Source organism: Xenopus laevis, chromosome 7S (genome assembly GCF_017654675.1).
Source record: "Xenopus laevis strain J_2021 chromosome 7S, Xenopus_laevis_v10.1, whole genome shotgun sequence".
In the NCBI taxonomy this organism is placed as follows: domain Eukaryota; kingdom Metazoa; phylum Chordata; class Amphibia; order Anura; family Pipidae; genus Xenopus; species Xenopus laevis.
Window position 1 is genome coordinate 68,285,812 of NC_054384.1, and position 26,580 is coordinate 68,312,391.

Consider the following 26,580-nt stretch of genomic DNA (forward strand, 5'->3'; position numbering starts at 1 on the left):
TGTATATATTTCTTTTTTTATATGTAATGTAATGCAAAATACTCAAGAATAAAATATAAATGGCATTTGAGGATAAGGTAAGACATTGGGTATTCTGACAGCGTATTATTGCTCATAGGCCACAGATAATCTTTCTCTCAGTTCATATAGTGAATAAATTAAGGAAGGTCATTCTTGTCTTTAAAGTGTGAATCTGCTACACAAACTATATGTTTCTACAGTGATCAATTGAGTTTGACAAATTACATGACAGTGATACTTTACACTATGTAATAATTTTCCTTGGAGGCTTAATTAGAGGTTTATGTATTTCAGTTTGATTGTAAAATCGTATAACCCCGAGAGACTCTGCATACAAACTCATCTTTAGTAAGAATAACAACATCTTTAGCTGTTATGATTAATGTCTGTGTTTCCTCTCTAAAGAACCTACAGTATTCACATACATCTTTGCTTCACAATGACATCTAATAAGAGGGAATTTTAAATCACTAAATTTATAAATTAGACTTATATGCCCATGAATGCTGATATTGATATCTATTCTTACTAAAGAATTATTATACTGTATATCAGAAGTTATAACCAAGCTATAATCTGCCTGCCTTTAATTATGTGTCATTTTAAGTTTTTTCCTTGGCCTTTCAATGTAATAGTCATCTATGTATAACCTTTTACCCAATTCATCTCCTACTTTCCACATTTTCTACCTTTGACCTCCTTCCTTCTTTTTTGTATGCTGTGGTGGATATGCTGACACATATAAGCTGCAAGTAGCTAGGAATTGCTCTGTTCTATCCCTAGCCTATAGATCTGGAAGTTTGTAATATAAGTATGGCAGCTTCTGTATTGTACTGAGAGGCAGCCCAAAATAAATTGCTGAATGTTCCAGGCACAAGAGAAGGGATTTGTTGCACCCTCTGCGTTATATGTTGTATGTACACAAAAATATTACCTCTATTCATTTGTTAGTGTAATTTAGCATACCATCTTCCTGTTTGCAGGCAGGTAACCATTAAATGAGCATCTTAAGCAATCAAATTAACACTGAGACAATTTAAACTTTTATTTCATAAAAGGCAAATAAAGCACACAAAGCAATCAGACAAGCTAAAATAGCACATGAAAAGGGTCTTGCATCAAAGAGTAAAACAAATTCAAAAGTTGAAGTGGGCCCCTTAGGATCCAATTTAAGAATGCGCAATCCTTTCGGTCTAAAAGCACATGAGAGTTCCTTAACTCGTTTGGTCTCTTCCTTTAAATACCTTGGCTTTCTGCCGGTTTTAAGTGCAAGCTTTTTTTATTTTTTGGAAAGACCTACTTGGGGGAAAAAAACAGCTCAGCAGGAAGCCAAAGTATGCAATGGAAAAAACTACACAAATGTTAAGGAATTCTCACAGTGATTTTGGACATGAATGCTTGAGCACAAAGGCTTGAGCTTAAATTAGACCCTTAGTATTAGAGGGAGGTAAAGTGGTTGGTGAGAGCAGGGAGCAGAGTTTTCCAGAACTCTTTGAGGTCTGACATGGTGTTGAGATATTGGCACATTTCTAATATGGTTGTTTTATACAAAAAGGTTTCCCAGTGGTTGGAAACATTTTTGTGCCAGCATAGCTTTATATGCAACAAATCTTGCCAGATAATTGCATTGTATGAGGAGGTAAACAGAAACCAAGACGTTTCTGTGGTTATGCTGCAGTATGTGGTACAGTACATGTACCACACAATAGGTTACTGATTAAGTTAAGGAATATTGGACTGATAGAAAATTTAATTGGCTAGAGAATTGGCTGAAGGATAGATTACAAAGAATTGTGTTAAACAAATTCTTATTGGCCAATTTTGTTAATGGAGTACCGCAAGGATCTGTCCTTGGTCCTTTGCATTTTAACTTATTAATTATCTTGAGGTTGGTATTGTAAATACTACCTCTATTTTGCTGACGATACTTAATTTTGGAAAACTATGAGTTCCATGCAGGATGTTGCTGTTTTTCAGAGATTTTGAATAATTGGGAGAACTGAACAAACTGTCAAATTTGGTTCAGTATTGATAAATGCAAAGTTATTGGTAAACTAGTTATATAATGGTTTTGTTTTTGGGGGCCTCTTTAATTGAGAAGGATTTGGGGGGTTTTGTGGATAACAAACTATGCAACTCTATGCAGTGCAAGTCAGTGGCATCTAAAGTAAATAAATAGTGAAAATATAATTTTTTAACTTTATAGATTTCTGGTAAGGCCTTGAGCATGCAGTGCAGTTTTGGACCCTAGTCCTTAAGAAGGACTCAATGAGCTAGAAAGAATGCAGAGATGCACAACTAAACTGGTTAATAAAAATAGGACAATTAAACAACTGTATGAGAAAAGACTGTTGAGATCCTTTTCTCTGGAAAACATGATTACTCTTTACAGGTACAGTTCATTAGAGGACATTATTCACAATTAGTGGATTCATTTTTTATAGAAAAGAACAAAGAACATGAGGCCCCTTTAGAAGTGAGGAACTGACTTTTAATTTTAAGCATTGAAAATAGTTAATAGTGAGGGCAGTTAGGTTGTGCAATATCCTGCTTGGTGTTGTTGTAAAGGCAGATTCTATAATTAATCCCTTTACAAATGGCTTGGGTGACTTCTGGGACAGGCATAATATCCAAGGCTATAGTTATCTTAACATCTACAATTAGTTTAGTATGTGTATATAAAAGTATATACTGTAAGTGAGTGTATTGATGGGTCTGTATATATATATATATATATATATATAGATAGATAGATAGATAGATAGATAAATACAAGAGGTCCTCTTCACTCAACCCATTATCAATATATTTAAGACAGAGACATTTTGTGAATACTACTTCTGCCCGTGCGGACTTGTGTACTGCGGTAAGACATGCAGACAACTGAAAGAGCGCATTAGTATGCATCGCTCCTCAATTAGGGCAGCTTTGGATCCTAAACCTAAGGGGGACTCAAAAAAACAGGATATATCCAAACAGCCGGTAGCACAGCACTGGCTAAATGCTAAACATTCTATTGCAGCTTTTAAGTGTATGCCGATAGACTCCATTCCGAAGCCCCCACGGGGAGGAGATGTTGATCGTTTATTGCTCCAGCGTGAGGCCTTTTGGACCTATGAACTTGACAGTGTGGCGCCTAGAGGATTGAATACCTACCTTCAATTTAATAGCTTCTTACCATTGAGATGATGTTGAATTTTATAATTCTGGTTGCACTTGCAGAGTACTTTAAATTATACTATAAATGTTGGTAAGGACTCTTTTGGGGTTACATGTTGTAAAAAAATGTGTCTATTTAACATATGTGTGCAGTTTAAAACTATTTATATGGCATAACAGTAGCTTTTATATGGACATTCCCACATGTTTTTAGGATATTTTTTATACGAATTCAAGCACTTTATTGTTATTTCACATTAATCAGGAGATGCTGATGTTAGCAGTCTATTATGGATGCACCAGCACTTTAGCACATGGATTACTATTTGTTTTTATATGCTAATTACTGAAGGGTCACTTCCTGTTTGCATTTGGGAGGGGAGGGTATTTATTCAGTGAATTGTTTGGCACATGTTTCACCTTGAGAAAGGTCCCAAAGGGGACCGAAACGTAACGTCGGTTACATATGCAATAACACTTTTCTACTTACAAAAAACCTGGTGTTGCTGGTCTTTTTTTTATTTTATATACTGGTCTTACCGAGCACCCAGGCAAAGGACTTGGAATGGAGTGCTGTCCACTACAACAAGATATATATATATATATATATATATATATATATATATATATATATATATATATATATATATATATATATATATATATATATATATATATATATATATATATAGATAGATAGATAAATACAAGAGGTCCTCTTCACTCAACCCATTATCAATATATTTAAGACAGAGACATTTTGTGAATACTACTTCTGAAAAATGCCTTACCCTTTAAACAAAACAGGGATTGTTTGTCCATATATTGCAATATATTTAAGCTGGCCAACTAAATCAAACTCATCCGCACGCACGCACACACACACACACACACTCGTTTTGTCATTTGGAGGGAGGGAGGCAAGTTAGTAGACCTGTGTAATTTCTTTAACCCATATAACTATAAGACCATACTGTATTAGTTTGCTGATACATCTGGGGAACATTTACTGCATTCAATTTGCATATTTTTCCTGGGGTAGTGATGTCTAGCCATATTGCTGTAAACTTAAAAAATAAATAAATATATGTGCATGTGCAACCAGGAAACCAGATGTTTTCATTGTTATGAATATCTAGCAATTTACTACCGAACATAATTGAAATTCAAAATGCGTAGATATAGAATACAAAAAAATCCCTGCTCAGAATCAGCCCGCTACTCTTCCTGAATGAAAAATATAAAAGAAGCGCATCGCCCAAAAATGACTTTCGTAATGGCAGAGCTCCCACCAGACAAAGAGAACGAGCCAGAGATTTTAAAAATTCAACAGTGCAAAATGTTATTTGGCAGAAGATTTGCAGCATGTTCATATTTACTCTTGGAGCCATTTCTGTAGACAATGAATGCATGTTTGGAATACAGGTTTATTAAAGCGACTATACACTGAGCACAGACTGTACTTTCTGGAGATTCATTACAGACAGTCAACAATAAGCCCCAAATATAAGAACACTACTACTATATAAAAATGAAGTTACTGTGCAACTTCGCCTCACCTGTCCAGCTTTTTCCAGAATTCTCTGACAGCCTCTGTTTGCCTCCCCATATGGCTTTTTTGTTGTGATAAGCTACTTGACAAATGTCCTCCAAAATGTAAAACATGCTTCTAAGGAGAAATGCTGTGGGAGATATTTGCAGCCAAAGGTCTTCCTTTTGAGTCTGGTTTGGTTACAACTGTTTTTGCAATATGATGTTGGAAGCGGAGATTCATTTAGAAAGTGACTAAACAATGCCTAAAATTTGCATGCTGGAGACTCATCTACAGGAACTTTGTTATCATGTTCACATAGTTAACTAAAGTTTTATTACCACTGACAATAAGGCAGTGGGACAAAAGGAGCTATACAAGGCAAGTCCTGGCCAAAACTTCACACCACCAATACTCTTCACTTCCTCACCTGATATCTCTATTCTTTGTGACATAATTCAACTTGTTTGTATAGCTATGTATGTAAGTCCTCCCTAAAAAAGAGACAAAACCCCACAGACTTAACAATATCATAAAGGGTGCTATATTGGTTAGTGGGGGTTTGAACTGTTGCACTTATTTGCCAATGAGTAAAAATAAAGGCAGACTGATAGATAATATAGATGCTAGTTCTTCAATGGAAGAATACGTAAACATATTTATACATACTGAAATATGGGGTTTGATAAATCTATGCATTCTCTATATGCCCTTTTTACTGTCTACTTAAAGGGCAATTTGACACAGTAGTTTTGGCTCAATCATAGATAGTACAGGTAATCCAAACTGTATGTCTATTAATTCTCTTGAATAGGCATTTGTTTATAAGAAGCATTGTGCAAAGTGCAATTTTCATATAAAAAGCACCATCTTTTTGTCCACAATGCATCATTCCCCGCCCCCCAGAATTCTACAGTAATTCTGACCACATGGGAAGTTTTGTCCACCGCAATTGCATTCAGTAGGTCAAAAAATGCAATTGCGTGTTCATTTTTTTGCAAATTGTGCCTAACATTTTCAAATTGGTGATTATGTCATTGCTGGTAAGCAGTGTTTCTATGTGATTCTTTTGTAGCAAGTTTAGTGCACCTATAGATGAAACCCTTTTGGAACTAACACCACATCTAGGGTGGCAGCTCCAAGGTTTCCCAGTGTCAGCAGGCACTTGAACTCAATTCATCATTAATGTACCTTTAATTAACACCATCAATAAGTGCACCCCATTGAGAAACACCACATTTGCATGCCAATGGTAAAAGTACAAAGGTCCAGACAAAGTCGTGTGTGGACACATTGTTATATGTACACTTGCACTGACGTTACACAATAGTGATATGTAGGTTGGGCAGGTTTGAGATGACATCCACAAGGGTTATGGGCAGGTTCAAGTCAAACTTGTCCTTGCTTTCACCCCACCTTTGTTCTTAGAATGGCCAGCTTCCATCTCCAAAAGACTGTATTTGTAGGTGTGCACCTGACTGCTCCGCCCCTTAGGAATGTCAGCAATGGGCGGGGCAGACACAGGTCTATAAATACAGGTGGCTAACTGGATCAGGTTGGGAATGGAAGCAGGTTAGTGTTGGGTGCAGTCTGATAAAAAATTCAGGCAAAATACTTTTTTTTTATTTTCACAGCTGTATGCCTTTATGTCTTTTGATATGTGTGTTATGCAGGTGGGTAAATTAATTAGTGTCTGTCTGCTTAGCTCTAAGATGTGATGAGACCATTGAGAATAACAATGAAGGCGCTATGTCCAAAGTATATCAACCTGCCCTATCTGATTGCATAAACTAAAAGCAGTAGTCTAAGCCAGGTGTTCTTGGTCAGCACAATAAAGAGTATAATTAGTAGCAATCAAGAATTCTGAAAGAAGAAAATGGAAAAACGAGAGAAAACAAAAGGAGTAAATTGCAGTTTTCATTAAATGCAATGAAGAGGACAATATTAAAACAAAGTCATGGAGTTCAGAGTCTCTGAAAAGATTATGGAACAGCAAGATGGAAATAAATAGCAGTGGCATGCTATGCATAACATAAGGTTATTGCTTGGAACTTGCTTGGAACATTGTTTTTGTAAATGACAAAAAAGGAGAAAAATTGACCAACTGGTTGGACCAAGGAAACAAGCAATAAAAACGTGGATTTTTTTTTTTTTTCAGAAAAAAATAGAAGCCATGGCCCTTAGACTGGAAGTCCTGCAAAGGAAAAGGGGAAAATAACTATGCAACTATTTTTGCTACTAGATCAAAAGAAAAGCTATCAAATAATATAACAATATGGTGTATTGGTTGAAGGCCCAACTATTTTTGTTGATGGATTTGGATATACGTGACTTAAGATAAAGGTCTAGGAATGAAGGTCTATGACTGATGCACCTGGAACAACTTTGTTATATGTCATTTCCTTGAGAGACATTCTAGTGCCTTATTAAATTGTTTTGATAGCAAAAAATATGTACTCATGTTGAATTCATCAGAATGTGTTCTTTCCAAAAAAAATATTGTCTTCAGCCTACTATAAGGGGCATTCCTGACCTTGCAATATAAAATATACTAGTTTCTGATGTGGTGTTTTGAAAATTCAGTTATTCTTCTGCTATGGGTTTTTGATTAATACAAGTCTGGAATCCCAATGAAACTGTACTTATTTAATATTAGCCCCACTGGGAGACACATTACTTTTCAAATCCCATTTATATTATGATAATTCTATATTTTATCAAATATATGTTTAGGTATTCAGAAATGTAATAAAAATTCAGATTTAAAAAAACCTTGGTTGTCCTAGAGAAAATCAATATATAAGGGGCAGCAACCAGACTGAAAATAGATGAAATGGAGAGTGCACACAATTCATAATTATACGTTTGTCAGTGTGTGATCTCCATTGATTTATTGTGCAGCCTGCATTTCCACATGGTTCCCACTGTAGCAATGCTGTCTCTTCTGATAAATTAAGTGAAGTGCGTCCACTTTGCAATTTAATTCTGAGTACTTTGAGCATGTATGTCACATTTTTACAGCAACAGCTTTGTGATTTTTATTCAGGATCAATATGGCAAATATAGAAAATCGTTTTTCCAGTTAAATGAAAAATCTGCACTCCGTTCACTTAATTTCCCATTTTTATGGGAGCATCTTTATTTAATGTATTTTATTTAACACAGTTTAACATATAAATCTCCCTTAAGTATATATTATACTCAGGTTTTAGCAGTTAAAGTTATTACAGTATAATGATTTCCGGCTGCAAGCAGAGAATGCAAAGTGCAGTTTAGGATGTAAATTGCTAGTTTTTCCCTCACAATAAAGAATTTCCCAACACCATTCGAGCATCATTGTACTTTGCTACATTCACTAAAATTGCTTCTAGTGTGTCTAAATGAAAGCCATAGTGGGAGTGTTCATTTGTGAATTGGATGTAAGTTGCAGCTAAAGTTTTCATAGTTGTTGATTCTTTGTAAACAAGTCTGGTGCACCCAATCAATGCGCTGAAGGTACTGGAGCTACTGCCATATTCAATGTGGCTATAGCTCCTGGTTTTCCAAGTGTCAATCACACTTGGACATGATTCTTCCATCATCAGGGATGGGATGAATGATAAGATGTTCAGCGGGATGAACCAACAGATGTTATGGACAGGTTTATCAAAGGTCGAATTTCGAATTGATGTGAATTTTTTTAACTCTAATAAATATGAATATACTCACAACTCGAATGGAAGGTTATTTATGAAATTTTTTTTACTTTTATAACTCTTATAATGAATAACAAGAATATGAATAAATTTGACTTGATGAGGCACTGGAAGTAGTAATTAACCCTACTATTTGTTATATTATTTCTAATGTACTCACAACTCGAATGGAAGGTTATTTATGAAAAAATTTCAATCTCTAAAATTTGATCGAATGGGAGCGATCCGAAAATTAGTGTCGTATTCGAATTGAATACGAAATAAACTCAAATCAAATTTTCCTTGACTTTTAAATGAATTCGGCAGGTTTCAGGTGGTGAATATTCTTGTTTCCATGGTTTCCATGGTCGAGAGTGATAAATCTCACATTCAAAATTTACATTCGAATTGGGGTATTAAATTTAGAATGTGTGAATTTTTGACAGCAAAATAAATTTGAAAATTCTAATTTACTATTCGACCCTTAATAAATCTGTCCCTGTGTTTGGACTCAAGCACCCTTAATAAATAATGTCATTTTAGCTCAGGTAGACTTACACTTGTGTTCGTAAATGTTTATAGTCCTTATGTTTGCATTCTCCGTCCTAACCCTTATAAAAAATAATTGTAAAGTGTGTTCACTAACTGTTATAACTGTTATAATGAATGACAGGAATATGAATAAATATGACTTGATGAGGCACCAGAAGTAGAAATTAACCCTACTATTTGTCTTCTGACCTTGGTTAACTATGTAGGAATTTGCGTTGCAACGCTTTGAGACCCCACTGGATGAACGAGTGAATATCTTGAGTTTTTCCATGTTCAATCAATTACACAGCTACTACAAAGAATTTGCCCACACGCTTCAGCAATCCTGGGAGGAGAACTGCGATCACAGCCCTTTCATTGGTCCTGCTGTAAGTATCAACAAGTATAAGATCGGATGTAGCCACAGCAAGATGACGCTCAGTTATTCTTATCAATGATTTAAATCAGTGATCCCCAACCAGTAGCTTGTGAGCAACACGTTGCTCTCCAACCCCTTGGTTGTTGCTCCCAGTGGCCTGAAAGCAGGTGCTTATTTTTGAATTCCAGGCTTGGAGGCAAGTTTTAGTTAGATAAAAACCAGATGTACTGTCAAACAGAGCCTCAGTGTAGGTTGGCAATCCTCATGGGGGCTACCAAATGGCCAATCACAGCACTCCAGGAACATTTTTCATGCTAGTGTTGCTCCCCAACTCCTTTTACTTCTGAATGTTGCTCATGGGTTCAAAAGGTTGGGGATCCCTGATTTAAATATTGAAATGTAGGTTCTGCGCAACAGAATATTAGCAATCCTCATATTAGCTGCACAAAGTTCCAAATATGAAGAAAGTGTTACCTGGAGAACACAAAATATCTTATGTCATAGTGTTTTTTTATTGCAGGCATAAGAGTATCAGTGCATAATATCCCTGCAATAAAACAAGTTGTCCTCTTCAGGTATCACTTTTCTGTTCTGTCTAAGAGAGAGTATCCAACCTTTTTAACACTGGTTCGCTGAATAGAGCTTGTGCTGAACATACCCTTTGCCCATTGGTTTGTTTAGAAAATGTATATGGTTTTTGTTATTTCTTTCACTAAACAATGCAAAATTTGAAATTGAATAGTACAGTCACCTTCTGCTTTGACTCATACAAGCACAATCAAAACAAATCAGAGAAACCTCTGTATGTTCATTGTTCAAGTCAGGAAGTAGAATGTGACTTTAGTTTCAAATTTTGTCCTGTTTAGCAAGAAGCAAAAATAATAATTTTCAAATTAAAACAATAGACAAAATTATGTTCAGCACAAGCCCTATTCATTTAATCAATGTTGAAGACGTGGGGGGGGGGGTATAATGTTCCTTTAAGCAAATAAAGTATTTCACAGAGAACAGTGTTAAGCATATATGGCACTCTGAACTAAAGCTGCACAAAAATTTGCCAAACACCGAAGGCTAGTATAGCGGGGATAACCCCTGCACGTTTATTTCGTCAAGTGATGTAACGTTTCGGGGGCGTGCCCCTTCCTCAGACCCCTCCAGCCAGCACTAGGCAACCATTATCAGGAGAGTACCTAGGGGAAATAGGGAATCTTTTTTGCTACTCTGAACTAAAGCCCAGACTAATTATACTCATTTTTAGAATCTACAGAACATGCCCATCATTTGGATTCAAGGAAGTTTCCTTAATTAATTCTCACATCTTGGTTTACCAGCAATAAAACCCATTAACACGGGTCTGAGCATTAATTCAGATCATTTATATATCTACTTCCTAATCCAATTTGTGTCCATCAATTGAAGGAATGGAATGTATGATATTTATAACTATTCACTGGTATAATACCAAAATAAGGAATTTGCTGATTAAAAAGATGTGTTATTGTTGGTTGGATGCCTAGCTTCATACACACTCAGTCAAATGCAGTGATATTTTATATAATACATGTTGAGAAGTTCATAATACATGTGTCTAGTATATTTATTCACCTGGTATGCATATTCATGAACTTAGTCCAGCCTGTGTTTAATCAACGTTGCATAACGTGGAAAGTAAATCTCTGATTTGGGGGGTTATTTATCCAAGTCCGATTTTATCTCAACATTTTCTGCTGCAAACTTCAATCAAATCTTCTCGGGTTTTTTACGCTTATTTCTTATTACATTTTCTCGAAAATTTGCTTTGCAGGAAAAAATAAAATTTTCCCAATTTTTTGGGATTTTTCACCCAAAAACTCAGATTTCTTATGTTTTTTTGCCTGAAAATCCCAAAACGTTCAGGGTATTGCACAAAACCCAGCACACATCAGAAAATTATTGGGACTTCTCCCATTGACTTATATGCAACCTCATCAGGTCTGAGATGCCAGATTTTCTGATTCAGACTTTTCTATCCACGGGGTTTAATAAATTCCGAAAAAGTCGTGATTATATAAAAGTCTGATTTTATTTTAAAATCATGAATTTGTGGTGATTTTTGCATTTGGAGTTTAGTAAATAACCCTCTTAGTGTCTAAATCAAACTTGATTTCAACATTGCAGCATATGTTTTATAGGTTTTTTACTTACAGTATATGTACAAACATAACATATAAAGCACATTCAAGTACAAACAGCAGAACACAGAACAGCAGCAGGGCACAATGCTTCTAAAATGCCACCTTATTAATATATAACAAAATAATGGTGTAAGCAAGCTTATATTTGCAGAAAGTTATGTGGTTATTTCTTGGCCTGGACACTCATGAAATTAGTAGGGCAAATAGTCTAATCATTCATATGACAAATGTTCATTCTTTTTACATTCTCTTGCTTTAATAGCCTATGTTAAACCTTTATTTTATTGTGTCGCTCAACTAATGTATAGGCTCCAAGAATGCAGTAGAAGTTCTTGAGTCAAATATGTTTACAATCAAAATAATTCTTCCCCAGTTCAATTTACCTCATATATAATAGGCATTTTTCAAAATCTAATTCATTGGGGTCTTTTTAAATGCATACATTCTCCTAACTGAGGTATGACTGCATCTTGAATGCATTTTTTCATAAGGTAACATAAATGAGGCAAAAGCCCTTGCCAGTGGCATTTACGTAAATCAACATTAACAAAAGCAGTGTGAGAGAGGCTTTATGGTTACATGAGGGGGCAGCCCCATGGAATGCTAACAGGCTTTAAAATAGTAGTGAATGTCTCAACATGCCAAATAAATGTCCCATATTAATGGGAATCCGTTGGTTGCAACATAACTTCAGGCAGTGGTTTCTGCCATTGAGAACTCATCATAAAGAACAGGTGCTGATCCAATCTAATTAAACAGGTATAGCTTAAGGTGGATGGGTAAGAACAAGTCATTTATGGCAATCAAATATACATAAAGAAAATCATGCCTTGTAACTTGCCGTCAGTGGGCCACTGCAGAGCAGTTTGTTACGATTTTATCAAACTCATATAACATACAAATGTTTGGAAAGCCTGCAGATTAATTCAGTGTCTGAATTTCATCCCTTAGCAACAGAATATTTAAATTACATGTCCATTTTATATCATGAAGACAACACATTTATAGTTCATATCATGAGGACTATATGTTCCTCATTTATAAATAGGCTCAGAGAAAAACTTTGGAAAAGAGTATTTTCCAAAAGGAGAAAATCTTACTTTTACTTGAAAGTTTACTCAAACTTAATAAAATATCATAGCTCAGCCAACCTTATATGTTTAACCAACACTGAGCTAATCTTGATATATAAGTTATATATTTGATATACTGTAGAATTATTCCTAACCTTGTTCCATGTCCCTTCATTATAGCACAATGGGACCAAACTTACTTTGCAGTCTAACAGATAAATGAAAACTATGATTTCACAATCAACTATTAAAGCATGAACAAGTGATGATCAAAACAATGTGATTATCCCATTTGTTGCTAGGGTCCAAATTAGTAACCATGCATTGATATGCATACAAGACTGGAATTTGAATAGAGGACCTGAATGGAAAGATGAGTAATAAAAGGTAACAATAAAATAAATGTGTAGCTTTACATAGCATTGTTTTTTAGATATGGGTCATTGACCCTCACTTGAAAGCAGGAAAAGTCAGAGGAAAAAGGCAAATAATTAAAAAAACTATAAAAATTAAATAAAGACCACTTGAAAAGTTGCATAAAAATTGCCATTCTATAACATACTAAAAGTTAACTTAAAGGTGAACCAACATATTCAACATAAAGCAAAAAGAGCTATAATATTTAAAGCAGTGGGAGTGGTACATGGGCAGTGATGGATTCCCATGGGTCTATTTATTAAGCCTCAAATTTTTCTGGTCGAGTTAAGGGGAACAACTTGAATTCATAGGAAAAAAAAAGATGATGGGTTTTTGGCTGTATGATAATCTTTTTGTTCGAAAAAGTTGCACATTTTGAATTGTCACACATTTTTGTCGAGACTTTTCCCCACACATACAATTTTCATTTGGAGTTTTTAGTAAATTAAGCCAAATCATGATTATATTTTCATTATGAGAAGAAATTGAGTTTTAATGAACACCCCCCCCCCCCAAATTTGCCCTGTCCTGTCAAGAAAGTGCATGGTATTATCATTGGAATCATCCATTAAACTATAGCATATAACATATCTCCTAACATCTATAAATAAGCAACACAAAAAGCTATTTGACTACTCTGTTTCATGTAGAATGTAGAGGTCATGATTAGTAGGCAAATAGATTTTTAAAATAATATTCCGATAACTTGGAGGTGTTTGATGAAAACTGGAAACTCTGGCTAATGCATCAGTTGGATCACCAGTTCTATCTTATATTACAAAGAGTATTCAATATATTAGAGCAGATGTCCCCAACCTTTTTTTACCCATGAGCCACATTTGAATGTAGAAAAAAATGTTGAAGAGCAACACAAGAATGCAAAAAGATCCTGAGGGTGCCAAATATGGGCTGTGATTTTGGGGCAGATTTATAAAGGGTTGAATTTCGAAGCAATGGGAGTTTTTTTGCACTCTCATAACTTCGAAATTCAAATTAAAAAAGACCAATCGAAATTCATCAAAAAATCAAAGTTTTTTTTTTTTGGCTGAATAGGTCCTTTTTTTTAATAAATAGGTCAGTTTTCATTAGAGTTTGAATCATATGAATCAAAGTAACAGCTCATTCGATCAAATTCGATTCAAAGTTTTTCCAAAAAAACCTTTTTCAAAGTCCACCAATTGACTCCAAATAGGTTCTTGGAGGTCCCCCATAGGCTAAAACATTCGGCATGCCAAAAATTCGGTAGGTTTTAGATGGCGAAGGGTCAAAGTTGAATTTTTAAAGAGATAGTACATGAAACACTTTGATATTCGAATTTTTGAATTGTTTTCAAATTTTAATCAATTTGGACTATTCCCTCGAAAGCTCGAAATTTGATTTTTTTTTTCACTCAGACCTTTATATTGCATAGCAACGATCTCCAATAGCAGGTCCCAGCAATAACTAAGGTGCATATGTATACCCTCATAGCACATGTATCTTTTCACATCAACAATTGTGCTAATATTTTTGTTCCAATATGTTTTTCAAATGCTAATTTAAAGGCATGCTCACAACCCAAGAAAACTAACAAAACCTCATTAACTCAACATTAACTAATGGCAACCATGAAGTGAATAAAGTGGATTCAAACACAGAAGATTTAGCTTTGCAAAATAAATGCGAAAAAAAAATTTGCAGGCGAAAATAGAATAGTGGCGTGCATAAAAATTGTTGTGCATCAAAATTATATGGATGGCCATTTACTTTAATGCATTTGGACAAAATAGGCAGGCATATAAAAATTGTCGCGGGTGTCGAAATTGACGAGCGTCAAGATAATTTTGACGCCCATTGACTTCAATGCGGGAGATTTTCACATTTTTCAGCGAAGCGAAATGGGACAAATTTCGCCCATCAATTTAGGTCAGTAAAGTAAATTGTAGGAGTTGTAGTTCATCAACTAAGACATCAGTATTATAACTCACCTCCCAAAATTTGAATACCCACATATAACCACACTCCCCATTTTACCCTTACAATGCCCTATCATGTCCCGATGTATTGGTTTGAAGCTCTAAGGGGCACATATACTAAGGGTCGAAGTGAATTTTCGAATTCAAAAACTTCGAATTTCGAAGTAATTTTTGGGTACTTTGACCATCGAATAGGCCAAAATTCGATTTGAATTGAAAAAACTTTGACTATTCGACCATTCAAAAATCTAAGTACTGTCTCTTTAAAAAACTTCGACTTTGACACTTCACCACCATAAACCTGCCGAATTGCTATGTTAGCCTATGGGGACCTCCTAGAACCTATAGCCAACATTTGGCAAAGTTTTTAGAAGTCAAAGTTTTTTTTTGAAAATTGATCGATCAATGAAATCGTTCGAGTTGAAGGATTTAACCGATCGATCAGACGATTTTACTTCGATCGCTTATGGCCATTTTCAAAAAAAAATCTTTGATTTTGAATATCGTACTACTGCAATTCGTTGGTCGAATTTCAAAGTTTTTTCACTTCGAAATTCGACCCTTAGTTAATTTGGCCCTTAATGTTTAACATATAAACCTAGATGTTTATAAGGCACTCAAATAAAATAGAAGCTGTAATTCTGTTTCTCAAAACTAATGGCACAAAGTGTAGGTGACTTTTGACAAAGAAATCAATGGTTATTCTACAAAAAAGGATGGCAAGTTCACTTTAACATTTATGCAATGCATAAGACACCTGAGTACTGGTTTAGTCCCAGTTCTAATGCTGCATAATGTTAACACTTACACGGGTTCTGCTACTGATTGAGTAAATGAAATTAAGGGAAAAACAGATGTTTGTAATTAAATGTTTGTGCTGTTGAATGCAATTATTTCCATATCCATCTGCACAGTTTATTTGGCTGCCTCGTGGTTATGTGATACTGCACACAGGGACCCTTCCAAACATTATTGGAACATATTAGAGGAGTGTATATTTTTAGCTTTTTTTTCCAGTCTAGATTTCATTATTTCCATTCCACCTGCAAAATACAAAATCATCTGTTAACAGTACTCTTATATGCATTAGGACATTCAAATGTTATGGTATTTAATTATACTGTACCCTGTTAAGTTGGTCAAACATATTTTATTTTTAGTGGCAGGTTCAACCAGAATGCCAAATATTTGGTCTTGGCTAGCCAAGTGGTGGTTTATATCAGGGGAAAGTTTTTGGTTCTCAGAAAAATTATTAGATCACAGGTAAGAATATACAGTTCAGTTGGATCTATACTATATACACAACCCTATGTGGTTTGTGGTTGAAAGGCTCAATTTCTGTATAGGTCCAATAAAAGATCAGTATAGATAGAAAATTGGATCCTTACATGGGCCAATAGACAGGTCTCTATGTGGTCATATTTAATTTGCAATCTTACCACTTATATATTGTTCTTCTCTCGACAGCTTTCATCTGCTTTGCTTTTTGATGCAGTTTATGGAATAGTTAGTGCAGTACAAGAACTAAACCGAAGTCAGGAGATTGGAGTAAAGTCTCTGTCTTGTGGTTCTTCCCAAATCTGGCAACATGGCACAAGCCTCATGAACTACTTAAGAATGGTGAGAAAGGGCGGGATCTTCTAACTTTCACATTTTTTATACTATTCAAAGGGATTCTGACATAATTTTCTGGTGTAGTTTTTATTACTTAATTACACTGTGTACATTGAATGGTGTCGTTTGTATTTCTAAATTACTCTGTGTACATTGAAAATAATTCATTCTGCCATTTAAAATTTTATTCTTGAACCAATAAATGTATTTTTTTAGTTGTAATATCTGTGTGTAGGCAGCCATCTTAGTGCATTGTGCCTGATTCTGTGCTCTTAAAAAGAACCAAGGATTAGCTTTTAGATAAGCTATTGTTTCTTCTACTTAGGTATGGGTGGTGGCATATGCGGAGATTAGTTGCCAAGCCATACATTTTCGATACTGAATGAGACTAATCTCCTCAAAATACCTTTCCACCGGCAAGAATGTGAATCTCTGGTTAGATGGCATGTGCATCACTTCATTTTCCAAAATCATCTGACATTTCCTTGTGAGGCAACTTCAGGCAACTTTGGAAAACTGAAGCGATGCTTATGCCATCCCACTGGTGATTCATATTCTTGCCAGAAGGCATTTCAGGGAGAAATGCCCGCAGTAGCATGATTTATTGCTTAGCAACTAATCTCCCTGTGTGCCACCACCCTAACTGAATGACTCATGGCCTATTGAGTGGCATTTTAAGAAATGTAGGTACCCATGGGCTGTTACTGTATTACCTTCTCATTGCTCTGTTTATAGGCTGCTGGGGAGGAAAGGAGGGTTGGTGATATTCCAACTTGCAAAAGTAAAGAATGTTTACCCGAGAAAAGTTCACATGGCTGGGGGCACCTGGGAAACCAAGAACACATCTAGCCCCATGTCAAATTTCAAAATTAAGAAAATGGATTTCATTGCAGGATTCTGCATTTAACTTGAATTCCTCTTTAATGTAAACATTAGTTTGTGCACAACATATCTGTTTTTTTCAACACACGTTGGCCTTTTTAGTCTGCTGTAATACTAGAAACCTTTAATACCTGTTTTTGGTATTTCATATGTTGGGGCTCATTTAGTAATGCTAGGAAAATTTACATAGATGCAGTAGTCTATAGTAACCAATTCGCTGGTTAATGTAATTCCTTATTAACCCTACCACACTATGAGAAATGAAAGCACATTTCTGCCTTGGGTGGCTGCCCCATTGTGAATGTGCCCAAATATTATCATATGACTAATGTATCTTAGCAGCAATACTGTATGATTATATGAAGTTAGAAGAAGGTAAACCAAATTTTGTCCTGCTGCCCTTGACCTTCTCAGTAGGCTATCTCTGAAGAATTCAATGTATATACGAAACACTGTTTCTAAGTAGGGATGGGTGAATTTGACCCGTTTCTTTTCGCCAAAAATTCGCCGTAGGCCAAATGTCGCAGACGACCATTAAAGTCTATGGGCAACAAATTATGTTTGTTGCGCGTCTTTTTTTTGTCCCACAACACCATACAAGTCTATGGGCGTCATTTCCGTGGCGAAACAAGGCGAAAAAATTTGCCCATGCCTATTTCTAAGCCGACAAGTCAATGAGGAAGTTTAGAGAAAGGGAGCTTTGTATTGCCAGTGGGTTTCTGTGATTCTCTCTCTCCTGCACAGGTAGAGTTGGAAGGTCTCACTGGCCATGTGGAATTCAATAGCAAAGGACAACGGTCAAACTATGATATGAAGATCCTGCAGTACACAAGGACTGGCTTTCAGGAGGTAAGAAACAATAGAATATATTCAAGAAATGTTAATTACTGGATTTTTTGTTGGATGTATGTGAAAATGTGTTTGAAGAATTATCGAGGAGGCTTGGGGTCCCATTACACTACAACATACTGGGCCCAAGTTAATATTAAGCTGCAAACTTTGCTATGCCAAGAGGACATGTTCAGACATCCTCAACAAGGAGCATTTAATAGCACTGCTTCTTTCCATTACAGCATTTTGTCACTATATGTATCAGAGGTTATTGAAAGCTTTCAAACACCAAATAAAATATTGTGACTAATATTGAGAAGGTTGGTTTAGGAATTTGCATTCTTTAAAAAAAAAGAACTAAGAACTACCAGGCATTGTGCCCAGTCTGTGCTTGTCTCTTTACACATCCTAGAATTATAGCATTAGACTATTTGAAAATGCAATCATTAGACACTTGGCTGTGGGGCTTGCAAATGCCAAGAAATCAAACCACATAGCTTTCGTACTGGAAGGACATAAAGTGGTAAATATTAAATGAGTTTCACAACTTTGCAAATGTTAATGTTGTACTATTTCGGAACTTTCTATGACTAGCTGGGATATTACCCTTAAAATGTGGCTGAAAATGTAAGGGCTGCCTGCAAGGAATATAATTGTAAGAGGTACAGAAATAATGGCTCTCTGGTTCTTTATAAGAGCCACTATATGTTCAGGATATGCCTCTCGCTAACTGGTAGAAACCCTCAGTTACTGCTGGGACTGAGGTTTACTGCTTGGGTTCTAGTATGTAGAGAATAGACTAGATTTGAGAACTGAGCCCACATCAATGTAAAGATTCGGCAAGAGGTATTTAATTATGGAAAGGTCATCCTGAGCTCTCTCACCATGCATATTGGTTATGGATAGTACTTGTACCACAAGCCAACCTTCACTGAGTTTCTTTGGGCTTACTGTGGGAATTTTGAGCTTAGGTAGAGTGGCTACTTACATAGAAAGTAGATTTATATACTGTTTGTAATATGATTAACTAGGGCATAAAATGTAAACAAACAAAACACTCTTTTGGACATATGGGGGCCGATTCACAAAGGGTCGAATATCGAGGGTTAATTAACCCTCGATATTTGACTGGGAATTAAAATCCTTCGACTTCGAACATCGAAGTCGAAGGAGTTTAGCGCAAATAGTGCGATCGAGCGATCGAAGGATTATTCCTTCGATCGAACGATAAAATCCTTCGAATCAAACGATTCGAAGGATTTTAATCCAACGATCGAAGGAATATCCTTCGATTAAAAAAACTTAGGAAAGCCTATGGGGACCTTCCCCATAGGCTAACATTGAGTTCGGTAGGTTTTAGATGGCGAACTAGGGGGTCGAAGTTTTTTCTTAAAGAGACAGTACTTCGACTATCGAATGGTCGAATGGTCGAACGATTTTTAGTTCGAATAGTTTGATTCGAGTCGTAGTCGTAGTCGAAGGTCGTAGTAGCCCATTCGATGGTCGAAGTAGCCCAAAAAACACTTTGAAATTCGAAGTTTTTTTACTTCGAATCCTTCACTCGAAGTTAGTGAATCGGCCCCTTGATGTACAACTAGAAGTCACAATACCTATCCTATTCTGAAGCACAAACAACTGTACCTATGAATAGTAAGTGGCAATGTGTCAAGTGCAAAATACATGTTGGTTTTCTCCTGTTTTTGGACTTTGCACTCTTCCCCACATTCTGTAAATAAAGTATTTTTTGCCTTAGTTAAAGGACATTTAAAACTTAAGAAAGATCACCTAAAATTTGTATTAATCTATCCTTAGTAAATGCCCCTTTAATTCACATTCACATTACCTTGCAGCCAACAGGACACTGGGAAAAAACCTGGTAGGCCCCCGGGAAAAAACCTGGTGGGCCCCCCCCGGCCCAGACCTACTCCTTGTCGCTTACCTCGCTCCCTGATCCCAGTTCTCTTGCAACCTGCAGGAAACTGCATGTGCGTTTTTGGGAATCAGTTGTTCTTTGTGAGACATCTATTGTTTACCATGTCACTTCATATAATTCAAGCTGACATGAGCAAACTGATTTGCATACAATTAGGGGGTTATTTATTAAGATCTGAATTTTTCAAGTTGGCTTTTAAAGGGGAAAATACATTTTTTTCGGGGAAAAAAGTATTCCAACTCAGACCTGCCGAGAACATGTAAAAGACAATGGCAGATGGCCCGTTAACAGTTTGCAGATTTTCTGAGATCCGATGGGTTTCCGAAAAAATCGTAGCTTTTGTTTGTTTTATGAAAAAAATCTTAGGTTTTGATCACAAAAGCCAAAAAAATACCCCCCTCGAACAATGTAGGTCTCTATAAAAAATGTATTGCATAAAACAGCTTATATGTAAAACCCTGCTTCATGTAAATAAACCATTTTCATAATGATATACTTTTTTATTAGTATGTGCCATTGGGTAATCATAAATAGAAAATTACAGTTAGATCTGTAGTATTTCTGGTCAGGTGATCTCGGAGGCAGCACACAGACCATCACAAAATGGTGGTTCAAGGCAAGAGATGTAAAAGGGCAAGATTTACTTAAATATATATACCAGTTTGGTAAGATTTGTTGCTTAAATTTTGGGGGTCATTTTTTCCTTTAATAAATAGGGGGGGGAGTCTGTGCAGATTGGGTCGGGGTGGTTTTCAGAAAAAAGTGAGAAGACTTCAGAAATTGATAAATTGCCCCCTTAGTGTTGTGTTAAACACAAAGTAAACCTGAGCCCAATTAGATGTTGCTAGTGTATTAAGTAAGATCAGTTTTGCCTTTATTTTTTATACTTAACAATCTGATTACTTTAGGTACAGCTCATTTATTGCAATGTGATAAAGAGTGAACAAAATCAACTGTGCAAAAATATATAATATTTGGTGTACAATTTGTTGTACATCACAATGTAGACATAAGGCCTCACTTGCTTCATTATTATTTTGTTTTCTGCATTTATAAATCACTCACGTTAGCCACCAGCACTTTACAGATATTGTCCCTACCACATTACAGCGTTGCGAAATAGGTTGGCGCTATATAAATACATGTTAATAATGTAAATAATAATACCTCATTGGGCTTCTGCAGGCATGGAGAAAAGCCACATTTTGGATACAGATTACACCTGCAAAGAACTGTACAATATTGCTGTGTCTAAGCTTTCCCTTTTGTTACAAGACTTCCTTGTTTTCCCAATATAGGGAATTCTCTGCTATTTCATAGATCTGAGTTAGAGAGCTTGGAATTGGAATTATTCTTCTAACTTTGGAATCAATGGAGGGAAAGAGCAGAGAAATATTTCCTGCAGTAGGAAAACAGCAGGGACACGAGATATTAACGGCTTGCTTAGTTCTGTAATAGGCAAAGCAGGTGCTTAGCCAGGCTTGAATTAATGTATCATTTATGCACTTTATCTGCTCAGCACAAAATATACCACTGCTGCGTTATATGATGAAGAATGTTCAGAGAGAAAAATAAGAGGTAAAAGATCAAATGAACTTGTCTGGATGTGATAAATGAAGAAATAGGAGGAATTATAGAGAAAGGTTACTAGAGGAACAATAATATGGAGCCTTATAAAATGGTGCAGAAGGAGCAATCAGAATAAATATATATGTATAAACCAAAATTAATATTGCATTGGAAGGGTTACAAACAACAGAAACAATTACAAAATGAATATAAGGTCAAAGGAGAGTAGAATAACTCAGTCTTAAAAGACACAGCAGAATATCAATCTTTAGATAAAGTAGGTGATTGGTAAAATTGGCTATAATAGGAAAGTTAGCAGAATTGACTAGTTGATGTTAAATGTGCAATTGTCACAATATTTGTATCATCATCAACTATTTACAGTTTATGGCACCAGTAAGTTTTCCAGGATTACATTAAAGGGGACCCGTCACCCAAAAAAATTATTCAAAATCCTATTTTATCACATTAGTCAAGCAAAATGAAATTTAATTACACAATATTAATTATTTGAATCTTGTTTCCATCTGTCTGGGAATTCCTAATTATAGCAAGCAGGCAGGAGCCATTTTGTGGGCACTGTTATTAAGGCAAGCCTTCCATCATCTCAGAATCTTGTTTGTGCACCAGAATGGGGGACCTGATGTCCATCCCCATGCACTGACTACACAATTAAATGGTAAAGAGAAGGGGGGAATGTGTGGAGAGCAGTGAAATCTAGGAAGTGCTGAATGGATAGTGAGATTAATTGTCTTCCCCATCTCTATGCCTAGGCATAGAGAAGTGGTAGATACTATTTGATTGACAGCTGACATTGACCGAATGACTGAATGACCATGAGCTGTAATCTGCCTAAAATGAACAAAATATAAGGCATAACTCTTGGCATCAGGTTGTCTCTTTTTGATGCTACAGGTATGGGATCTATTATCTGGAATGCATAGGACCCAATAAACCCACTGAAATTGTTTTGCCACCAATGTATGCAGCTTAGTTAGAATCAAATACAAGGTATTTTTTAAGGGAAATCATTAAAAAATGGATTTTTACAGTAGATGGCCTTGCCATAATTAGGAGCTTTCTGGATAAGGGATTTCAAGATACCTGTATACATTTGCAGCTAAGACAGACATACAAATGAATAAATTACACAAACCCGATCTTCTCTCAGTGGGCAGGAGCATTTGAAATTTCTCATTACAGCTGCCAAGGCTGATTCTAATCCGAGCAGGCTGCTGGCAGTTTCACCTGTCAAATTATGGCTATGGTTTGAAACACTGCGTAATCTTGCAGCTGTAAGGCAAGGAAAAGGGATTTCTTTAGAATTGTTTTAAAGTCAGACTTATTAAATGTTAAAATTACAGATCTGGGGTTTTTAGCTTGATGCAGGCATCATGGAGTGCTCCAGAAATCTCACAGCAGAACACATTACCTTTCCTTGCTTATTCCCAACTATGCCCAGAAACCAATTATTTTACAGAATTATTTTACAGAATTATTACCCAGGTATTTCAGCAGTGGATGCATTATTTCACAGTGCCAGAGAAATAACTGTACAAATTTCAGTTTGTTGGAACTGGCCAAAGTTAAATAACTATTAGGTTTGCCTTGGATTAAAGGAGTTGGATGTTGCACTATGGATCACAGTATTGTACAGTTCAAAAAGAGCAGGAGCAAGTGTTTATGTTCAAGGATTATCTGAATGGCCCTAATGCTTCCATTACCTGAATGAGATCTAGGGGCAGATTCACTAAAGGGTGAATTATCTCCAGCAACGGCTTCGCACACATGGCACCACTTCGCCAGGTGCAAATTCGCTACCACTATGCTAATTCACTAAAATGCTAGTTTGCGCCCTGGGCGCCGAATGCTGTCAACGTTTCGCATTTTATAGTGAAGATGCGATATCGTTCATATGTACCTATCAAAAATTCGCTAGTGATCTTGCGCTTAGGTCAATTTGCATACGGCGGGTAATTTAAAGTTGTATGGAGGTCTTTATTATAAATATTGGTGCAAAAGCTTGAAGTTACCACTTTTTCTTACAAATGTCCAAGGAACCTTAATAAAGACAAGAGAATTAATGTTATACCCTACACATAAAAGTCAGGACTTTTGCAGGCAATTCTGCTTAAAAAAAGCAAAAGTCGCCAGCGTTTTTCAAACTTTGATGCATTTTCGGCAGCACAGGATATGATGTAAGTGACAGAAGATTGAGGAAGATCTAGCTGCTTTATAGTATTTTGCCTGGTCTGAGGTGGCAAAGTCAACTCTGGAGTAAGAGGTAACGTTCAGTAAAATCCACACAATACGCCCGGGGATAGGGTCCAAAACTGCACTAGCGATGGCCTGTTTCTCTAGCGAATTGACACTTGCGCCTATTAGTGAATTGGCAATGTCCCTGCAGGTGGGAATGCTAGGGAATTGTCGCTAGCTTTAGCCACTTCGCACTTTAGTAAATCTGCCCCATGGATTTTAGAATCTCCTCTGGGACAGGGACTGAATGATAATCACTTTCTGTAAAGTGCTGAGTAACATGTTAGCACCAGCATATAATACCAGAGAGTGTGTTATTGAGGTATTAAGGGATCTATTAATAAACATTCCAAATAATAAAATCAGCTGTTTTCATGAAATACCCTTTTAAATATTTTTAAAACACAAGTGCATTTGGACCAATTAGGACCAATTTTAACCGGAAGGTCACATTTTTGACCATTATTAAAATATTTCAGCTGCCTTTCCACTAAAACACAACACATTAATAACTACAGAGCAATTTAAACTCAAGGTTAATAGTTAAATGGCAGTGACTGTTAACTTTGAAATATACTGTAAGGTGGCAAAATTGTCCCACGCAGTTGAGGAATGTTCAGTACAGACCGTGCATTCCATGGAACCAGAGTGATCTGTAGGTGAATCAGATTTAAAAGAATTAGCCTCTGAATGGTAGATAAAGCTGTGCATGCCCCCTATTCAGTTTTATTAGATAACCAGGAATTCTCTGATAAAGGAAATGAAATGGTTGTTTAATCAAAGTGTCTATCACTGTTGTGGTCTTCATAGTGATTTGATATCCTTTTTTTAAAATTATTAAAAATAGTGTTCATGTAACATATAGCCCCTGATATATTTATCTGTATGCTCTAGTATATATGGCTGCAAGAGTATTGCATTGAGTGATATTTCTAGTACCCACACCAATCTCTCTCAATCAATATTTAATATCCCATCTCTGTAGAAAGCATTATCCCTTATTTACACTCATTGGAAATTTGTTTAAACAAACAAGGGTTCAGCAATCCTATACCTACTCTATGCCATTTGGTTCAGATTTTCTCCTTGCCAACACAATTAATATATACAACCTGGTCTTGTTAACCTGGTCTTTCAGTTTGCATTTCCAGCAATCTGGTTATTTGGATCAAAATGATCCTAGCAACAATACATTGATTTGAATAAGAGACGGTAATATGAATACGAGAGGGCCTTAATAGAAAGATGAGTAATAAAAAGTAGCAATAACAATAAAAAGTTGCTTAGAATTAGCCATTCTATAACATACTAAAAGTTAACTTGTTAACTTTTGGTGAACCACCAATTTAAAACAACTTAAAGTACAATAACTTTCTTCTCCATACAAAAAGTGGAGGTGAAAAACTTTTTACAGAACACTTTAGAAGCTCCTATATACAGAAATGTCAAACTTACGAGAAACCAATGCTCATCTTAAGGGTAATGGCAGATATATCACTTTGTTGCTGGAGGCAAGTCACCTCTCAAGTGAGCGGCGAAGCACCTGCAAATGTCTACAGAAAGCATCCAAATGAGACATAATCATATCATCGTGACATTTTCCAAATTTCTGTATACAGGAGCTTCTGAAGTTCTATAAAACTCCTTAGGAGTTTTACCCACAGTGGCTTGGTTCTAATGCATTTAAATATATGTCTGACGGAAATAATTGCTTCTAAATACATTTCTTTAAAATGCAAGTTAAAAAATATTATTTGATATATTTTGTGTTGTGACAAATAGCAAAAAAATCACCAAAGCCCATATATCTTTATACAGTTACAATTTACCTATCTATATAAACAGCTAGATAAGGTTCTTATCAGCCATTGCACTTACCTTATAATTTTGAACAACAATTAATTTTTTTCTCCGTAATAATAAAACAGTACCTAGTACTTGTTTCTAACGAATATACCATTAATCCTTATTGGAGGCAAGTCAATCCTATTGGTTTTATTTAATGTTTAAATGATTATTAGAAGACTTAAGGTATGGTGATCCAAATTATGAAAACACTCCTTAACTGTCCCGAGCATTCTAGATAACAGGTCCCATACCCCCAATATCATCCACTTCACTATTAATTTCAGGAAGGTAGGTGTCTAGACTCTAATGGAGGAATGTAATATGGTTCGTTAGCGACCGTGTTTGTGTCCTTTTTGACCGATTACAGACCTCAATGACTTCCTTGCAAAGTTCGTGACCAAATGGCTTTTGCGAACATTTGAAATGTATGTAATAAAATTTTGCAACTATGAATCGATTTTTGTGATTAAATATTTAATAAAACTCCACAGCAAGGGGCACATTTACTAAGGGTCGAATATCGAGGGTTAATTAACCCTCGATATTCGACCATCGAAGTAAAATCCTTCGACTTCGAATATCGAAGTCAAAGGATTTACCGCAAATACTTCGATCGATCGATTAAATCCTTCGAATCGGATGAATCAAAGGATTTTAATTCATCGATTGAACGATTTTCCTTCGATCAGAAATTGCTAAGAAACCTTATGGGGAAGGTCCCCATAGGCTAACA

The 26,580-nt window shown here is 35.9% G+C and overlaps 1 protein-coding gene across 1 annotated transcript in view; it reads left to right on the forward strand.

Moving 5' to 3' along the window:
• Positions 1-26,580, forward strand: part of LOC108697603 (glutamate receptor ionotropic, kainate 4) — a 332,567-nt gene that overhangs the window by 226,802 nt on the left and 79,185 nt on the right. Inside the window, exons 8-10 of the mRNA XM_018227788.2 lie at positions 9,144-9,305; positions 16,382-16,534; positions 18,155-18,259. Of these exons, the coding sequence (XP_018083277.1) occupies positions 9,144-9,305; positions 16,382-16,534; positions 18,155-18,259 (420 nt within the window). The remainder of the gene's footprint in view (positions 1-9,143; positions 9,306-16,381; positions 16,535-18,154; positions 18,260-26,580) is intronic.